Raw genomic sequence first — 20,060 nt, 5'->3', positions numbered from 1 at the left:
CGCCACGGCTCTAGGTGCCTGCGCTTATTTCATTGGGGGCGTGGCGACAGTCGGTACTTGACGGTGCTCGGTACGCTTACTCTAGTACTATATGAGTTCCGCCAGTACATACGGTGGCTATTCCTCATTGTTCCTTTGGAGCTGGGTTTGGGCAGGATTATAACTCCTGCCCAAAACCACTTGTGTCCTAGAAACTCCCGTCTCTATGGGTTTCCATTGTCCCAGTCGGTAACGGTATTGTCCGCATCAGTAGTGGTGCGTACACCATTGCACATATATGGTTTACGTGCCAACAGGGCCAAGTGTTACACTGACTCCTTACTCTCTTCCACCATTCCTGATGTGGGAAGTGTTTGGGTTGGCACTCTGGTTTAGTTTTGCAGCCTGTTCAGCCTGTGCGGGTACTAGCGTTCGCAGTCGCTACAGTGGGGCATTCTAACAGGTAGGGGTTCTACCCTGACGCTTGCTGGGCAGTTGTTCCTGTTCAGCGCCCTTCCCGGGTGGAGCGTTTTAAAGTTAGCTCTCCTTCCCTGGGGCTGTATGGTACCGTGGCTTCTACCGGATTCCTCTACGGTATGGGGGTCCTGTGGTAGCCATTGCGTAATCTGGCTCCTCCTGTACGGCTCCTTCTTCAGTTGACGGATTCTTCTGTCTCCGTATTCGGTGGCGTACGCTGCATAGGCTCCTCTTTTGGCGGAGTATGGCATCCCTGCTTTCATCCGGTGGCTACTTCTGTATACTGCTGGTCTCGGATGGGAAACGGGCTTCGTCCTTCCCCCTTTCTCTTTCCGTTCTTCCTTCTCTGGCTCGGGGTTCACGGCCATTCCGCAAACCTTGGTGGTTCCTCTGTTGCTACTCCCCCTCATCTATGTGATGCAGGGTTTTTGGTTCTGTGGTTTTTTCTTTTTCTTTCGGTCTCGTTCCGGACCGACTGTTGGCCTGTGACGTTCCTGTATTCCTCCTCCTACAGGTGTCTCCTACCGTTGGTCCTGGGCGCGCTACCGGTGTGTACCACTACCTCTCGATACTTGACTGGTGTCGGCATGTCTGTCCGATGTAGTCATGCCTTTTCGCTGCGCATTCCGTGACTAGACTATGAGACTCCCCACGCCAGGATGGGCGGGGGTGCTGTCGCGTCTGTTGATGGAGTTTTGTTCCTGGAACGGGACACCCCTTCTCTTCTTCCTCCTTGAGGCAGAAGTTTTTCTCTCTAATCTTGGTTTGGTTGTTTGCTTCCGTCAAGCAGTTTTGCTACACCGTCGATACACGGTCGCTAACGGAGTTCTTCCGTCAATGATTCTCATATCGTCACTACCTTTGACTATCCAATGTGTTGATTCCTGGCTTGCGGTTGGACATGCCTCATTCAGACAGCTTCTCGGTCTCCCGTCAAACCTGGTCGGCTCGGGGGGACATTGGTGGACCACTTCCGTTTCCGTGGAGCGCTTCTCCTTAGCAGGGGTGGATCGGGGTTTTTTTTTTTTTTTCTCGTGCTTTTTTCCATTGGGGGACACAGACCATGGGTATAGCTTAGAGGTATTAGTAGGAGGGACACTATGCAAATGAAAGAGCTCCTCCTCCTCGGGCTATACCCCCAGACTCCACCAGGAGGAACTCAGTCCTTGCTTAGTGTCTGGTGAAGGAGGTTGACACTCTCTGATTCTACTCCTTTTTGTTATTTTTATTCTAGATGGGGACACAGGTCGGCATGGCGCCTTCCTGGTCCCCCGTGGAGTGCCCGCCGCCGTCTTTGGGACGTTGCCTGGCTGCCTCCATTTCCCCCCAAGAAGATAAGTGGATCCGGGCTCGACCTGTTAGCTCCGGCATCCCACCAGCTGCTGGGACGCCTGCTGCCTACCCTCCTCCAGAGCACTGTTCTCCTGGATTGGAGTCAGAAGTCTGAAGAGGCGCATCCCTGCTGGTCTGGACATCGAGGGAGCATGCTGAGCAGATAAGTGTTGCACAATCCCTCCCCCTCCCTCTGTGTCTATTTGTCTGTGGCTGCCTGGGTGAGCTTGAAGAAGGATCCTGATGGGGCACTTTCTTCATTTTGGCACTGGAGTACTGGCATCTCTTCCCCTTAAACTGTGGGCTTCAGCGCTTCTCTCGTCGGGCCTTGGCTGCTGCGCTCCCTCAGCGCCCGCCGGCAGGCCGCTCCTCCACGTGGTGCGCTTATTTTCGCGCATATTTTCGCGCGCGCGCATATTTTCGCGCGCGCGCTTATTTTTCGTGCGCGCGCTTATTTTCGCGCGCTTTTTTCGCGCCATAATGACGCGTTAGGGGAGGCGGAGCCTCGGCATGCCGCTCTGACTCTCCTTACACTGGAGACTCTGTTTGCTCATGGCCGTGCAGCTCCTCATCACTCTACTCCGTTTTGTGCCAGGCAAGCTGGTAGCTCAGTGGTACTGCTGCTGTTGCCCCATGTCCAGGCTTTCTGAGTTCAAAGCCCCTTTCAGCCTTCAAAAATTGTTTATATTATTCTAGATGGGGACACAGGTCGGCATGGCGCCTTCCTGGTCCCCCGTGGAATGCCCGCTGCCGTCCTTGGACGCTGCCTGGCTGCCTCCATTGCCCCCCAAAGAAGACAAGTGGATCCGGGCTCGACCTGCAGCTCCGGTATCCCACCAGCTACTGGGTCTCCTGCTGCCACCCTCCACCAGAACACTGCACTCCTGGACAAGGAGTCAGAAGCCTGATGAGGTGCATCCCTGCTGGTCCTGGAGTCGAGGGAGAAGTTCTGCAGGAGCAGATAAGTATTGCCTGCATCCCTGCCTTACCCCCCTCCTCCACCCCTCCTCCACGTCCCTGGGGGCCTGCGGTCCCCGCTTGGGCATCTGCCATGTCCAGCGCGGCCGCTAAATTGGTCTTAGTCACCAAGGCAACCATGTCCTTTAATCCTGTGGCGCTAACGACTCCATCTCTCTCAGTGGTCCCCACAGTGGGTGACTGACTACGAAGAGGCAGCGTGAGCGGCAGCATCCCACCTCGGATGTCTCTGTCTCTCCACCCCCCTCACCTCGCCGGTGGCGCTTGCGGACTGCTCTTCCCCCTCCCTAGGGAGAGTACTCCGAAGGAGAATTATCCGGCTCGGACGAGCCACGTCCTTTTTGGACTATAGGGCATTTTCAAATCCTGTGACGCCAACCACCTCTCTAAGTGGTTTTCCACAGAAGACGCCCGAATACTAACAGGGAGCGTGAGCAGCAGCATCCCTCCTCGGATGGCTCTGGCTCTCTCCCCCCCCCCCCCCCCCCTCGTCTAGAGGCGCGTTCGGGCGACTCTCCCCTCCCTTAGGGAGCGCAAGTCTGAAGGAGAATTTCCGGCTCTGATTAGGTCATGGAGCGGGACCCCTCGCCTAAGCTCTCCACCAGGGTGGCTGACTTAGTGGTGACTGTCCGAGACACCTTTATTCTCCAAGGGGATTCTCCTCCTTCCACTGGTCAGGAGTTCCCCCTTTTTCCGTCCAGGCAGTCGGAGACTACCATGTTCCCGGTCCATGAGGGATTTTTCCGCGGTCATGTCCAGGGCCTGGGGTGGTCTTAATAAGGTTCTCGACCACCCAGCGCATGAATATACTTTCCTTTCCCTGCTGACGGCGAGGAGAGGTGTCTCCTCCCCCTAAGGTGGATCCTCCGGTGGCCGGATTAGCCAATTATGTGGCCCTTCCTGTCTTAGTCAGTTCCTCTTTCCAGGATGCTGTAGACAGACGCATAGACTCTCTTCCAGGTCCTTTTTTCGCTGGCAGCGCGTCCCTGTGACCTACCTTTCACTCAGCAGGGGTAGCCAGTGCTCTCTCGGTGTGGTTACAACACCACCACCAGGAACTGGCGGTACGAGATGCGGCTACTAACACACTGGAGTTGGTTCTCCAGATGTCTCAGGCTTCTAACATTCTTTGCGAAGCTTCTAGGGACATTGTTTCCCTCTTTGCCCGCAGGTTGGCCATCTCTGTCACTCAGCGCGAAGAGATCTGATTGAAGGTGTGGGACGCTGACGCCTCCACCAAGCGTTCCCTTGCTAATTCCCCCTTTGGGGTTTCCAGGCCTTGTGGGGATCAGCTGGACGAGTTCGTCTCTGCATGCCTTTTGCCGTTTCTCATCTGGTAGGCCGTCGCCTGCTTCCTCCGCCGGGGGTCTCGGGTCGCCCGCAAAGAGGCCTTCCTTTGCACCAGCCTTCCCGGCACTAGAGGGCCCAGTCAGCCCGCCCTGCTGCTCCTAGGCCTATCACATGTCCCGATTGCGGAATCCCACCATCGATTCCTGCGCTTCGCCATTATGGGTCGACACTGTCAGTTTGTCGCCCTTCCTTCGGGTTGGCGACCACCCCGCGGGTCCTTGCCACGGTCCTGGACCGCTCATGGCGCTTCTTCGTACCAGGGGCATTCCTTTGCTGCCCTGTCGGGACGATATCCGGATAGAGGCCCCCCTCTCTACCGCAGACCACGGACAGCGTCCGGATCACTGTTCAGACCCTGGAACGGTTCGGCTGCCTGGTAACTTTCCCAAACTCCTGCCTCTTCCCGTCCCAGAGGCTCTCCTTCCGGAGGGTGATTTTGGACACCTCGGCTGCCAAAGTATTCTACCAGCCTTCAAGTCCTCCCAGGTCCAGGGGGCAGTGTCGCATCTGCTGCGCTCCCCGTGCCTCTCCATTCGGGAATACTTGCAGGTCCTGGGTCTTATGGTAGCCTCTTTCGAGGCCTTTCCACATGCCCAGTTTCACACTCGCCTGGCGCAACAGGAGATCCTTTACCTTTCAGCGGGTTCGGGCAGTTCTCCCTTGGTGGCTGTTCCCAAAGAACCTGAGGTCGGGGAGTTCCTTTCTCGCATTCTCCTGGACGATCGCCGCCACCGATGCCAGCATCCTGGGTTGGGGGGGCGTTTTCCAGTCTCGCACGGTTCAAGGAATTTGGCCGGCGGCAGAGTCTCGCCTTCCAATCAACTTTCTGGAATTGAGGGCGATTTTTTCCGCTCTCTCTCTCCTATTGGACCTCTCTCCTTGCGGGCCTCCCAGTGCGGGTTCAAACGGGCAATGCCGCGGCCGTGGCCTATATCGACCATCAGGACGGGACCCGCAGCCGGATGGTGATGCAGGAGGTGAAGTGAATTCTGACGTGGGCGGAGACTCACGTTCCGGTGTTGTCAGCAGTTTGCATTCCAGGAATGGACAACTGGACAGCGGACTTTCTAAGCCACAACACGGTGGATCCAAGCGAGTGGTCTCTGCATCCAGAAGGGTTCGAAGAAATCTGCCACAGATGGGACCGTCCGGATGTGGACTTAATGGCGTCCGGGTTCAACAACAAGATCCCAGTGGTCCTGGCTCGCGCCCGTGATCCGGAGGCGTACGGATGGATGCGCAGGTGTCTCCGTGGCAGGACTTCAGCCTCCTCTGTTTTCCTCTCCTGCCAAAGGGTCTACGCCAGTTCGAGGCGGAAGGGACTCCGACCGTTCTCATCACCCCAGAGTGGCCTCGCCGCGCGTGGTTTTTCGGACGTGGCTCGGTTGCTGGCGGACGCCCCATGGCCTCTTCCCGACGGACAGGACTTACTGTCTCAGGGCCCGTTCTTCCGCCGGAATTTGCGGTCTCTTCGTTTACCGGCGTGACTGTTGAAACCGCCATCCTGATAAAGATGGGGTTCTCGGATTCAGTGGTTAGGACCATGATCAGTCCGGGGAAGTCTTCTTCCTCCCGGATTTACTATCGTACCTGGATGGCCTTCCTATCCTTTTTTGAGGGTTCGGGGTTCCCCCCCCTTCGGTTTTCCATCTTGATGGTACTGTCTTTTCTTCAGTCTGGGCTTGTGCAGGGACTGTCGCTTAGTTCCCTGTAAGGTCAGGTTTCGGCGCGGGCCGTCAGAGGTCCCTTGCTCTTAAGGGTCCGGTGGTGACCTTTCTTCGGGGGTGGCGCATTCGGTTCCCCGTATGTTCCCCCTTTGTCTCCTTGGGATCTCAATTTGGTTCTGCGCGCTCTGCAGTCGGCTCCCTTCGAGCCTTTGAGGAGGGTCTCTCTGACTGTTCTCATCTGGACTTCCTTGTGACCATAGCTTCTGATGCAGCTACATAGCGTAGTGATTAAAGTTCTGGGCTATTATGCAGTGGCTGTGAGTTCACGTCCCATCACGAGCTTTTAGGTCAGACTGGTGTCGAAGCTGGCCGCTCTTTCCTGTCAGGAGCCTTAATGGTTTTCCTCCAGGATTAAGTTGTGCTCCGTCCAGTCCCCTTCTTTTTGCCCAGGGTGGTCTCTCCCTTCCGCCTTGATGAGGATCTTGTCCTGCCTTCCTTTTGTCCTTCTCCGGCTAACCCCAAGGAACGCACTCTGCATTCCCTGGATGTTGTACGGGTCCTGAAGGTGTGTCTCGCGGCTACTGCTTCCGTCCGCCGTTCTTGGCGCTCTGGATCTGCTTGGCTATTTCCGCGGCTTGTCACGCTTGTGGTGGAGTTCCCCCGGCTAGAATTGCCGCTCACTCCATTGGGGCGGAGGGGGCTTCCTGGGCAAGACGCAGTCGTGCCTCTGCGTCTCAGCTGTGTACGGCGGCCACCTGGTCGTCCTTGCATACCTTTGCAAATTTTTGTCAGTTGCATTCACTGGCTTCGGCTGATGCGGCTTTGGCCGCAGGGTTTTGCAGGCTGTGGTTCCTGTTTGACCGTTGGGGCGTTCCTCCTGGCGGTGCTGATATTTTTTCCCACCCCATGGACTGCTTTTGGACGTCCCATGGTCTGTGTCCCCCAATGGAAAAAAGCACGAGAAAAGGAGATTTTTGTGAGACTCACCTGTAAAATCTTTTTCTCGTCTTTTCCATTGGGGGACACAGCTCCCACCCATTATTCCTGTTGCAGGAGGGGTCTTTAGTTCAGTTTTTCTGTTTCTGGTTGGACCTTATGGCTTGGTCCGATGGTTTCCATGATTTTTTCTTGCTCCTTCTCCTACTGCTTGTGCAACGCCTGAGTTCCTCCTGGTGGAGTCTGGGGGTATAGCCCGAGGAGGAGGAGCTCTTTCATTTGCATAGTGTCCCTCCTACTAATACCTCTAAGCTATACCCATGGTCTGTGTCCCCCAATGGAAAAGACGAGAAAAAGATTTTACAGGTGAGTCTCACAAAAATCTCCTTTTTTTTTGCTTGGGCTTTGGTTCTGGCTGGATAGGTTCGGCACTGTGTGGCCTTCCAGCGTCCTCTGACCCACCCGGGGTCCTCAATTCCTTCCTACAGGGAATAGCCGTACGGTTCCTCCATGCCGTCCTCCTTTTACCGCCTGGGATCAGACCTTGGTCTTTTTAGCACTCCGGAATTCTCCCCTTGAACCTGTCCTGGTTCTGCCAGGGGTAGGAGCTTCCCTGGGGCCGTTCTTCCTTTCTCCCGGCGGTGGTCTCTGATTTTCATCTCAATGAAGAATCTGGCCTTCCATCACTACGTACCTCCCCTTCCCACCCTAAGGAACAGGAGTTGGGTCATTTGGCCTTGTCAGGGCTCTGACTGTTTGTCAGCCTCCAGTTCCTTCCGGCGTCCGTGCTCGCCTTGGTTTTGTCTTCCGGAGGGTCCTCGCATAACATTGGCGGCCTCCAGGGTGTCAATTGCACGTCTGCATTTGTTTGAACTTCTGTCCCCGGGGCAGGGTTCCACCCTTCAGTGTTGCGGCTCCTTTCACCAGAGGGGTTAGCGCTCTTGGGCTCGGATGGTTCAAGGTTCAGCCGTGCAGTTGTGCGGGGCGGCTACTGCCCTCCTCCGCTCATTCACAATTATTTGCCAGGTGCATACTTATGCATCGGCGGCACCGCCTCTGGAAGCTTGGTCTTGCAGGCAGCAGTTTTCTGTTGCCTGCAGGGGCGCTGGCTCCATGGGTCTGTGTTTCTTTCCCCCCCCTTGCGGACTGCTCTTGGACGTCCCAAGGTCTCTGTGTCCCCCAATGAATATGGGCGAGAAAAGGAGATTTTTGTATAACTTACCAGTAAAATCTCTTTCTCGCTCTTCATTGGGGGACACAGCACCCACCCAGTATTATTGTTTGGTCACGGTTGTGGCAGTTGATGGTTTGAGCCCGTTGGGTCTTTTGCCATGGTTGGTGTTCCGTGTTTTTTCTTAGCTTGCTTCTCCTACTGCTTCTCACAAACTGAAGCTCTCTCTCCAGGCTGGAGGGGGTATAGCTGCCAGAGGAGGAGCTAACAGCTTTATCTAGTGTCAACGCCTCCTAGAGGACATAGCTATACCCAAGGTCTCTGTGTCCCCCAATGAAGAGCGAGAAAGAGATTTTACTGGTAAGTTATACAAAAATCTCCTTTTTTTTTTTTTTTTTTTCATTTGGTCTTTATTAAAAATATTCAGTCGTTCTGTCACAAAAAGTTAAATGAGTTGTCTGCTTTTTTTTTGCTTTTTTTTTTTTTTTTTTATATATATATTTGATGACCTATCCTGAGGAGGATGTTCTTGTGCGCTCTGTGCGTTGTTTGGGCCATGTATGCCTTCTCCTCCCGTAGGTGGGTTGGCCTTCTCACTGCTTACGGGGCTGCGCGTACGTATGCCTCACTTCCTCCTGCGACATACTTTTTTCTCTTGGGATACGATGCTTGTCGCAAGCCTTGCACTCTTCTCTGAAGAGATCATTGTGTCCACCTGTATAAACCTGTTGTCAAACAAACAATAAATGAATGCCCAATGTATTCAAAAATATATACTTGATATATAAATAGAAGGGCTCTACTTGCTCTCTACTGCACCGAGCTGGGTGGTACTCATTCTCTGGTCTGGATTGTATATTGTGGTCGCGTTGTGACGGCATCCACCATGTTCGTTGGCCCTTCCACCTGGGGAGTGTTTATCCTTCCTATATGTGTGCCTCCCGCAACATTGCTTCTCTGCGTAAGTGGTCACTGGGTCGAGAGTGCTGTCTGCAGTGCCACTTGACTTCTACGTTGGCTCTGGCGGGACTACTGTTCCCTCGCCTACTACCATTTCCTCCTCTTCGGATGCAGTGTGGTATGAGTCCTTTCTATTGGCGCCCTCTGCGCTTCAGGCTGATCTGCCACCAGGTTTGGGCCGCTCTTCTCGGGTAGGTCACCCAACTTCTCTTGGGTGCTCGATTATCCAGGTCCGGGGGACCTCCACTTTGGGTTCTTCAGGGTATTCGCCTTCTGCGAGGCGGTGAGCAGGGCATCTCACAGAGTAGCGGGGATTCTGCTTTTGAGCTGCTATATGGCTTCCCTGTTGCCCACTCCTCCTTTCGGTTTGAGGGTGTTATGCCGGCCTCTGTTTCGACTGCTTTTCCTTGCCGGTTCTGTTTTGGCTCCCGCCTGGGGCATATCACTCCTTCACTGCCCCGTCCAGGCTTCAGAGGCTGTTCCTTCACTGCACCTCCCCCCTTCCCTCGGGGGAGTGCATAGTTGTTCACTTGGATGGTTCCGGTGTTCTTTGTGGTCTCGTACCATCTCCCTCGTTCTCACTGGCACTACTAGCTGTGTGCCTATATACCGGGTCTACCGCGTTCTGTCCTCCCGCTGGGTGCAGATTGCGTTTTCCATTCTGGGCATGGTCCTGCTGTGGACTTACCTTCTCGGTAATTTGAGAGGACTACCCTTCGGTCAAGATTGTCCTTAGATCTCCCACACCGGGTCTGCGCCTGATCACATCGGGTTTTCTCCTGGGATCTGTTGTCGGACTTGGGGTTCTTACCTGGGGTTCGGTGGGAAGCGGGGCTTTCCCCCACTCTGCCTTTCTCTCCCCATAGTTCTGTCTTTCTCCAGTCCGGCCTGGACCTGGGACTGGGACTCTGTTACTTGAAGTGTCAAGTGTCGGCGCTGTCCTTCCTCTTCCAGTGTTCCCTGGCCCTCCTGGGCCTGTCAAGACCTTCTTCCACGGAGTGGCTCTTTGGTTCCCCTGTACCGTTCCAGTACCACCCTGGGAACTACATACTGAGCTCTCGGCGCTCCCATCTTTCCCTTGGAGCCGTTAAAGAAGTTCTCCCTACTCCTTCTGTCCTGTACAGTTGTATTTCTGTTGCCATCGTGTTTCTGATGGGTGTCTGCATGGCGGCCCCTTCTTGTTCCAAGCCTTCTGGCCTTTTCCAGGACAGGGCTGTTTCTCCATCTCGTCTCTTCCTTCCTTATGAAGGTGGTATCTGCCTTCATCTCAACAAGGCTATCGTCCTCCCCTTCCCATCTCCGGGAACGGACACTTCACCGATTTGGACGTTGTTTGGGCCTTGCAGTTTTAGTTGAAGATCTCCGACTCTTGTCGGCATTCGGTCTCTTGTGTTTCCAGGAGGTCCGCGCACCGGTTTGATGGCCCCCAGGGTGGCTTTCCTCCGCTTCATCAGAATGGCTATTACTGAGGTTACCGCACCGAGGGCAGGGATCTGCCTTTGGTGTCACCGATCATTTCACCAGAGCGGTCGGTGCCTCCTGGGCCGGAGGCATTGGGTTTGCAGGCGACGGTTCCTTGATGCCTTTGGGTACTTTGCCTTGGAGCTGTGGTCCCTCCCCTCTTGGACTGCTCTCGAACGTCCCAAGGTCTTCTGTGTCCCCCAAGGAAAATGGGCGAGAAAACAAGATTTTTGTATAACTTACCAGTAAAATCTCTTTCTCGCTCCTCCTTGGGGGACACAGCACCCACCCATTCATTTTTTTTTTATTCTACACGGTTTCCAGATTTATTTTACCCCGTTGGGTAGTTGGCTTGCTGGTTCCACTTGTTGGACATTGCCTTTTCTCACTACTTGGACACGCAACTGGCAGTCTCTCTCTCCAGGCTGAGGGTATAGCTGCTGGAGGAGGGGCTTAACAGTTTTCACTTAGTGTCACGCCTCTTAGGGAGCTGAGCTATACCCAAGGTCTTCTGTGTCCCCCCAAGGAAGAGCGAGAAAGACATTTTACTGGTAAGTTATACAAAAATCTTAAAATGAGTACAATGCAATAAGAAAAAATTGCCTCTAAAGGTGTACATAGCATTTAAAGTCTATGGGAGGTCCAGAAGCGGTTACGAGTGGCATTTCATACAGGTGGAGTGAATGGCACCAAATGTATAAGGCGCACACCTTTTGATATGTTTGGTGCATTTTGACCCTTTCAAACTCAGGAAATGAAATCTAAAGCCTCAAGTTTTGCACATTTTTCTGATTTCAGTATAAATAAATGTTTCTAAAATCTTTAGTCCACGTACTTGCATCCCAGTAAACTATGCCTACTTTTCAAACCTTATGTGAAAATGGCATAAAAAGTGTCTGTTTTTTGCACCATTTGTCATTTTATTTCTTGCAATTAAAGCCCAAAAATGTATATTTCCTCCATAGTTCTGAATGATAGGGTTGAATGTTATTGCTCTGGTTTGTCCTTTGTTTCTTTCACATGTAGGTTATGCCTAATGCAAATTTAGTACTGATGAGACAGAGGGTATTGACTTACACCTTTTCATAATACAGGATTCTTGAAGTGTTCCCTCCCTTAAAGGGGTTCTCCAGAATTTAAGAAAATGAAAATACAGTACAGACCAAAAGTTTGGACACACCTTCTCATTCAAAGAGTTGTCTTTATTTTCATGACTATGAAAATTGTAGAGTCACACTGAAGGCATCAAAACTATGAATTAACACATGTGGAATTATATACATAACAAAAAAGTGTGAAACAACTGAAAATATGTCATATTCTAGGTTCTACAAAGTAGCCACCTTTTGCTTTGATTACTGCTTTGCACACTCTTGCCATTCTCTTGATGAGCTTCAAGAGGTAGTCACCTGAAATGGTTTTCACTTCACAGGTGTGCCCTGTCAGGTTTAATAAGTGGGATTTCTTGCCTTATAAATGGGGTTGGGACCATCAGTTGCGTTGTGGAGAAGTCAGGTGGATACACAGCTGATAGTCCTACTGAATAGACTGTTAGAATTTGTATTATGGCAAGAAAAAAGCAGCTAAGTAAAGAAAAACGAGTGGCCATCATTACTTTAAGAAATGAAGGTCAGTCAGTCCGAAAAATTGGGAAAACTTTGAAAGTGTCCCCAAGTGCAGTCACAAAAAACATCAAGGGCTACAAAGAAACTGGCTCACTTGCGGACTGCCCCAGGAAAGGAAGACCAAGAGTCACCTCTGCTGCGGAGAATAAGTTCATCCGAGTCACCAGCCTCAGAAATCGCAGGTTAACAGCAGCTCAGATTAGAGACCAGGTCAATGCCACACAGAGTTCTAGCAGCAGACACATCTCTAGAACAACTGTTAAGAGGAGACTGTGTGAATCAGGCCTTTATGGTAGAATATCTGCTAGGAAACCACTGCTAAGGACAGGCAACAAGCAGAAGAGACTTGTTTGGGCTAAAGAACACAAGGAATGGACATTAGACCAGTGGAAATCTGTGCTTTGGTCTGAGTCCAAATTTGAGATCTTTGGTTCCAACCACCGTGTCTTTGTGCGACGCAGAAAAGGTGAACGGATGGACTCTACATGCCTGGTTCTTACCGTGAAGCATGGAGGAGGAGGTGTGATGGTGTGGGGGTGCTTTGCTGGTGACACTGTTGGGGATTTATTCAAAATTGAAGGCATACTGAACCAGCATGGCTACCACAGCATCTTGCAGCAGCATGCTATTCCATCCGGTTTGCGTTTAGTTGGACCATCATTTATTTTTCAACAGGACAATGACCCCAAACACACCTCCAGGCTGTGTAAGGGCTATTTGACCATGAAGGGGAGAGATGGAGTGCTGCGCCAGATGACCTGGCCTCTACAGTCACCGGACCTGAACCCAATCGAGATGGTTTGGAGTGAGCTGGACTGCAGAGTGAAGGCAAAAGAGCCAACAAGTGCTAAGCATCTCTGGGAACTCCTTCAAGACTGTTGGAAGACCATTTCAGGTGACTACCTCTTGAAGCTCATAAAGAGTGTGCAAAGCAGTAATCAAAGCAAAAGGTGGCTACTTTGAAGAACCTAGAATATGACATATTTTCAGTTGTTTCACACTTTTTTGTTATGTATAAAATTCCACATGTGTTAATTCATAGTTTTGATGCCTTCAGTGTGAATCTACAATTTTCAGAGTCATGAAAATAAAGAAAACTCTTTGAATGAGGTGTGTCCAAACTTTTGGTCTGTACTGTGTGTGTATATGTATATGTATATGTATGTGTGTATATATATATATATATATATATATAATATTTTTATTTTTTTACATAATTTTAATCTTGTTTACTGCAGGGAGAAGAAGAGAGACAAAGACAGAATCAAAGTTAGGGAAAAAGAGAGAACGAAAGAGAAAACTGATAGAAGAAAGAAGGAAAAACCGTCTTGGAGCCCCTCAAAGAGCCACTCCTCTGCCAGGAAGTCTCGCAGCATGAGCAGGTTCAACCTTCTATTCATGTCTACTTCTTGTGTTTTGAGATCTATTCCTCAGATGTTTTTCTAGTACCTTCAACTTAAAGGGCTTATCCAGGAAATGATAATGATGACCTATCCTCAGGACATCACATGGCCTAGGAAGAGGCCACGGCGCTCACGGATTGCTCAGCCACTCCTAACAGCTGATCGGCAGGGGTCCCCGGTGTCAGACCCCAGCCGATCTGATATTGATGACCTATCCTGAAGCTAGATCATCAATATTTTTTCCAGGATAATCCCCTTTAAACTCCATCCAAAAATAAATATTTTTTCTTCTTCACTGTTTTTCTGTTAACTGAGTCTCACAATTTTTCTAATATATTAACCCATTCTCAACTTTATAATCAATCTGAAAGCATGGAGACAGTGGTGCAGAAGAACATATTCATGACTTCTCATCCTGTGCTGTCTGATTCTGTAATCTAGAGTACTCTTCTTGTTTAAAGGGAAGTTCCCAGAATTAAAAGTGTGCTTTATTGTCCTCTGTAAAATAATTAGACTTTACAAATATATCTATTTTTCCTCATTCCTCAATACCCGTTACTACTGTGGTATTTGTACCTAGACGAGCATCAGTAGTGGATATGCACTATGCCTGCATAGCAGTCTTTTCTCTCCGTGTGCTGTGGGGCTCATGTGCGGCTTCCCTGTCCTCACTTTGCAGGACAAACATACAGTGTAAACCACAAACTTGCCCTTGGTCGCTGCTTTCAGGCTATGGGTAGGTGCCACTTGGAGGACACAGGGCCCTTTTGGGAAATGTAATTTCACATGATTGTGTTTGGTCTGGCAAACACACTCCATATGACCCTGGATTTCCTGGACCAAACACTGCTCCTCTGACCCGAACTCGTAGCATCATGGTGATTTACAGTACGATGCTGTGAGTTCCTGCATCTACCATACTGTTCTCGTATAATGCTGAGTACAGTCACATGGAGCGTGTTCCCCGGACTGAACACACTTGTGTGAAAATATCCTTTAAGAGAACCTGTCACCACAAAATGCAATGCAATCTGCTGGCGGCATGTTATAGAGCAGAAGAAGCTGTGCGGATTCATATATATTTTTGGTAGAAAAAGATTGATTAAAACTTGTAATTTATACCTTTTTATATTTCTAACTTAAAGGGACACTGACAGGCCGAATAAGCATAATTAGCTGTATATATGTATGCACAGGTCTTCTATTGTGTATTAAAAACATATAACTCTAACCCCTGTCCACCTTATAAAGACTGTAAAATAATGTTTTATAACCTAATAGAATTTTGCGTCTTTCTGCCCAAGGGGCGGAGTTTCAGCTTTACTTCTGCCCAGACAGCCGCCCCCCACCGCCGTTTTGAAGCGCCGCCCAGCTCATCAATATTCACTTCGCTGGGCGGCTTCTGCTGTCCTCAGAAAAGTGTCCGGCGCAAGCGCAGAACGCAGATGCTGAAGCGGCCTCAAAGAAGCAGAGGGGACGCAGGCGCAATGAAGCTCAAATGGAGTCCGATGCCCATAGCTTTGTATTGAGCATGCGCCGGATCTCGGAACATCGGGGACAGCAGAAGCCGCCCAGCGAAGTGAATATTGATGAGCTGGGCGGCGCTTCAGAACGGCGGTTGGGGGAGGCTGTCTGGGCAGAAGTAAAGCTGAAACGCCGCCCCTTGGGCAGAAAGGCGAGCAATTCTATCAGGTTATAAAACGTAATTTTACAGTCTTCATAAGGTGGACAGGGGTTAGACTTATATGTTTTTAATACACAATAAAAGACCTGTGCATACATATATACAGCTAATTATGCTTATTCGACCTCTCAGTGTCCCTTTAAGACCACCCCTGTAACAGCTCTCAGTACATGGGGAAGGTGTTATCAGTGACTGCTACAGAGAATGCTATCAATCACTGCTGTGCAACCATAATTGACTGATGGCTATCTCTGTATACACACTTAAGGTGGATTTAGACGCCCAGATATTCGGGTAAATTTTCGGGAGCGAACATTCCTGCAACAAGCACTATCTGCCCATCTAAATGTGCTGTAGATCGCCCGATGAATGAGCGAGATGCATTTATGCAGGCACATAAATTATTGCTTCTGGGCAGCAGATCGTGCTGTCTAAACACGAATGTACGACGAGGGATCACAATAGCAATCCTTCCTTCTCATACTGTGGAGGTGACATGCAGCGATCACCTCCACTGAATGAGCAGCTGACTACCGGGAAGGAACGCTTCCTTTCCGACAATCTGCTGCTGCTCGGTGCATATAAATGCACCTTTACACAGAGAATGCAATGAATCGCTAATAACACTTCATCCTCTATACTGAGAGCGGATCACAGGAGTGGTCTTAAATTAGAAAAAGATTTATAAATGATTTATACATTGTTTTGATTTTTTTTCTTATAAAACTATATATTAATGTGCTCAGCTCCTCCTGCTCTATAACCTGCTGCCTGCAGATTACACTACATACAAGCAGCAGTGATGCGGGCAGCAATGCAGAATCGCCCCCTGTCCTCTGTGGGTGAACACATGTGGCTTGATAGAGGGTGTTTTAAAAGTTACTTATGGTACAATGAAAAGCTGAATTCTGGAATAACCCCTTTAAAGATAATACTTTTCATTGCCACTTAAACTATTTTTTTATCAGGCAGGAGAATATAACTTAAAGCTATTGTTATAAACCCTTTTTGTTGCAGGGAAGGGCGTAAAAGGAGGAGTCGAAGTCTTTCCAAATCCCCCAGAAGTTCTAAAACTGGGAGGAAGGTTTCTAGATCTCCTTCACCCAGAAGGTAATATTCCATCAGCAGGCACTTATTTGATTGATTTAAAATTCTCTCAGGGATTTCTTACTACTGGCCATACCATACCATGGACCACTCTAGGAAAAACGGATATATTGTGCTATGCATAGTATATGGCCTGGAGGGGTTTCATGAACTGCTCACTTGCCATTTCGGGTGCTGCTGTAGGTAGAATACAGTGTATCAGTATTTCTTACAGTGTTCCTTTAAGACGCTATTCACCTATCCGTATTTAAAATTGTCCATCTTGCAGTAGCCACACATGGATGATTTTTAATACGGCAGTGAGGTCTGCATGTCCACATAAGATGTGGACCTGGCCACTGTCAGAGACAATGGCCAACAATGGTCCCCAGTTCCATGTTCCGTGAGACACAGACTAGATTAGGACATACCTTCAGTTTGAGTGAATGAAATGGGTATGGCATGTGGACAGACAATACATCTGTGTGAGGAAGCTCTCGGGAAGATCTTTTTGCTCTCTTTTGGCATATGCTTCCACATTTGCCGCTGCAGGCATTTCCACTTAACTGCAATTTACTGTTTTCTTATTTAAAAAATAAAATAGGAAAGAGAAGAAAAGAGGTAAAGAAAAGGATTATAGCCGAGACAGAAGGGAAAGCGATCGTTCCACATCTAAGAAAAATAGCAATAAGGACAAAGAAATGAGGGAATCATCCGATAAGTACAAGATGAGGGTAAGTGCAGTTTCTAGCTCAGATTGCAAATTTGCCCACTTCTGCCAAACTACCATTTTGATACTACAGGAACAGGCTGTACACTATTTCGGAATATCTGTTGCTGTCATCCTATCTCCAACAGGCATATTTGCCAGAGTTAATAACTACTAGAGATGTCATTGGCTTGGAGAAGGATAACGAAGTGGCCAAATAGTCATACCCGTCATGTCTTGCAACCACAGCCTGTGCTCATGATCAGCCGGGGCTCTATAAATCGGACACTTATTGATCAGACTCTTATCCCTTTCCTGTGGATAGGAGAGAAGTATTTGTCATGGGTCAGCCCCTTTTAGAGGACCTGTCCATTTTAAAATCTAAAGCATTCCCTTGCTTCTCTTACAGGAGAAGGATGATTTGGATACTGTGAATGAAATCAATGAAGGAACCGTTGAAGATGAAGTGGACTCTCGGCACAATGGGAACTGTACAATGAATGAGTACAGCAAGTCAAGGAAAACTGAAGTGGCTTAAGCCCATCCATGACTCCTGGATCTCCGGAGAATACACAGCCAAAATACTAGGTGTTCATTTGGTTCCACAATGAACATGACGTGGGCATTATGTCGCGTCTGTAGTAGAACTCTATTGGATTTTTCATTTCAAGGGTAAACTACAGTGTTACCTAAGATTAATTTTAATGCCGAATCATTTCCAAGTATTGACATTTGTATCATTCTTATTTTTTTCTTTTTTATGTATGTCAATGGTCACCTCTGTAGAAAGTTACATAAGCTGACCGTAATCACTGTCAGTAAAACAAATGGATATTTTATTTTTAACACTACAGGGAACGGCGCTCAAAACGGTGTGAAAGTCTTTTTTAACTTGTCAAATATCCCCTCAAAACTCGGAAACTGTAAGGGTATGTTCACACAATGGATTTTGAAAAGTGCGGAATCAGTTTTTTGTGAGGTTTTTGGATGGAGATATATACGTACAGAACGTTTTTTGATGCGATGCTGCCTGTTGTTTTCAATGGGAAGTTCGGCCCAGATTCTTCCTCACCATAGGGCATGCTGCTTCTTTTTTTCCACAAGAAAAAAAAAAAAAAAGCAAGTGCTCCTCATTGAAGTGAATGGTAGGCTGTTTTGATTTTTTTTTATTTTTTTTTTTGGAGATGGTTTGAGCTCTAAAAAACTTTGTGAACTGGCCCTAACAGACGACAATAACCATTCTTTCCGCAGTTTTACTACTAAAAATTTAAAGTATAATGTACTTTTACAGTAGATTTTTCTCAGTCACACAGCAAAGTTTGTATAAGACACTAATCAAGATTGCCATTTTCTTGTCACGTGTATATTTTGTATACATGCCATTCACTCTTTTAGTAGAAGATCCCTTGTTTTTATTGTATTGGAGCCTGGATGGTTTTATCTACAGCAGCAACAATGGACCCTGCTGTTACTTTTCTCCTTCTTCCAGCGGACCTCCATAGATTTTAGGGTCCAGTTCACGTCTCAAGCACCAGGCTGCAGAACTGAGAAAAATGTGGTGCTGTTTTTCATCATTACATTAGAGCACAAGTAAAACCTGGGTTCCTTGTAACGGTGCGGCATGTTGTCTTACATGACTGCTTCTTACAAGGGTCTTTGCACACTCATGACCTATTGTTAGTAAATGTCCTTCATTAAAATGATTTCTATATAAATATATATTTATGGTGTTCCTTCAGGATTTCAATTTTTAGCAAATATTTCATTCATTCATTGATAAAATGGCAGTTTGTTCCACATTGCTGTATAAGAATTGTCATCTTATGACTTCCTGTCCACATTGGGGCTCGCAATCAATTCCGAATTAAATTTGGAGTATTTTTGGTGTGTGGGAGAAACCAGAGTATCCAGGGGAAATCCATGCAAGCACAGAAAGTAGATACAAACACCATGCAGACGTTACCCCGTGTACAGTTTCAAACCTGGGTCCCATGCGCTGCAGCAACAGTGTTAAGCAGGCTCTGGCACCAGGATCAACCCTATTAAACCAGGCATACTACCTGGTAGGGCTTATCATGCCGATTAAAACAATACCTTTCTTTTGTCTGTATGCTAAACAGCCGCAGAGATATTTGTGTTTTTATTTATATGCAAATGAGCAATTGGCGCACTCGGTGGCGGGGCTGAATCGTCTGAGCACTGCGATGTAATGCCCCCTGTGCTCTGAACACTCCCTCCTCTTCTTGATTTAACGGGCTAGATATGCTGAGGGTAGAGCTGTGTCCTAGCATCTCCCTATCATATACATTATGTACTATAGCAGGGCTGGCCAACCTGCGGCTCTCCAGCTGTTGCAAAACTACAACTCCCAGCATTCCTAGACTGCCTACAGCCATCAGCCTACAGCAGGGCATGGTGGGAATTGTAGTTTTACAACAGCTGGAGAGCCGCAGGTTGGCCAGCCCTGTACTATAGCTTCACCACACTGAGATCTGCTCATAAAGGAAATCTACATATTATGGCTTTATTCACAAACACAATATGATTATGAAGACACCAGTAATATGTGTTGGCTGATGAGCATAGAAAAAACATGCATCTCAGTATGGTAATGTTATAGCCTGGTGGTTAAGTAATTTGTTTTGCATGTAGAGATCCCAGGTTTGAATCTTGGGAGAGACCGATTATTTATATATATATATATATATATATATATATATATATATATTATCAATTTATTATAGTATAGCCTTTTAATATGGTTTTGAATAAGAGAGAAAAAATAACAAAAAGAAAATGTGCATCTCTTCTGGGATTTGAACCTAGGATCTCTATATGCATGGTAAACCACTATAGCATCACCACATAGATTTACTGTGTTTTCTAGAATATACTTTAATGTAATTACTTGATGTATATGCAGGGGCCTGGTCTATGCAATAAAGAGGTCAGTGGCCCTGGACACACAGATCATTGCCACCCTGAAACTAGAGACGAGCGTAACAGTGAACAGCTGGGACAGATCTTGTTCTCAGGCACTTTTTGATCAATTGCCCCCAATGTCTGTAACTTTTTCCCTATGTCTTTCAAAATGTGAATATGTTGTTAAAACTAGTTCAAACCAGTTTCACTATGCCTTAAAATTGTCTATATAAACTCAACTTTCACAATATACTGCAGACAATCTGCTGCACCTCCAGCTAGTGTGTTGTCTCTTCTTATATAGGAACAAAGAGAAATTA

At 48.3% G+C, this 20,060-nt stretch overlaps 1 protein-coding gene across 2 annotated transcripts in view; it reads left to right on the top strand.

The window, feature by feature from the left end:
* The window catches only part of SREK1 (splicing regulatory glutamic acid and lysine rich protein 1), a 77,309-nt gene extending 58,772 nt beyond the window's left edge, over positions 1-18,537 (top strand). For both annotated transcript variants that reach the window (XM_044276138.1, XM_044276137.1), the window contains exons 10-13: positions 13,175-13,318; positions 16,041-16,133; positions 16,714-16,843; positions 17,228-18,537. In XM_044276138.1, coding sequence (XP_044132073.1) covers positions 13,175-13,318; positions 16,041-16,133; positions 16,714-16,843; positions 17,228-17,356 — 496 coding nt within the window. In that variant the 3' untranslated portion in view covers positions 17,357-18,537. The remainder of the gene's footprint in view (positions 1-13,174; positions 13,319-16,040; positions 16,134-16,713; positions 16,844-17,227) is intronic.
* Positions 18,538-20,060: the final 1,523 nt, after the last annotated feature.

This window comes from Bufo gargarizans, chromosome 1 (genome assembly GCF_014858855.1).
Source record: "Bufo gargarizans isolate SCDJY-AF-19 chromosome 1, ASM1485885v1, whole genome shotgun sequence".
Lineage (NCBI taxonomy): Eukaryota > Metazoa > Chordata > Amphibia > Anura > Bufonidae > Bufo > Bufo gargarizans.
Note: the sequence above shows the minus strand (reverse complement) of the source record. Positions and strands in the feature narration are given on the sequence as shown.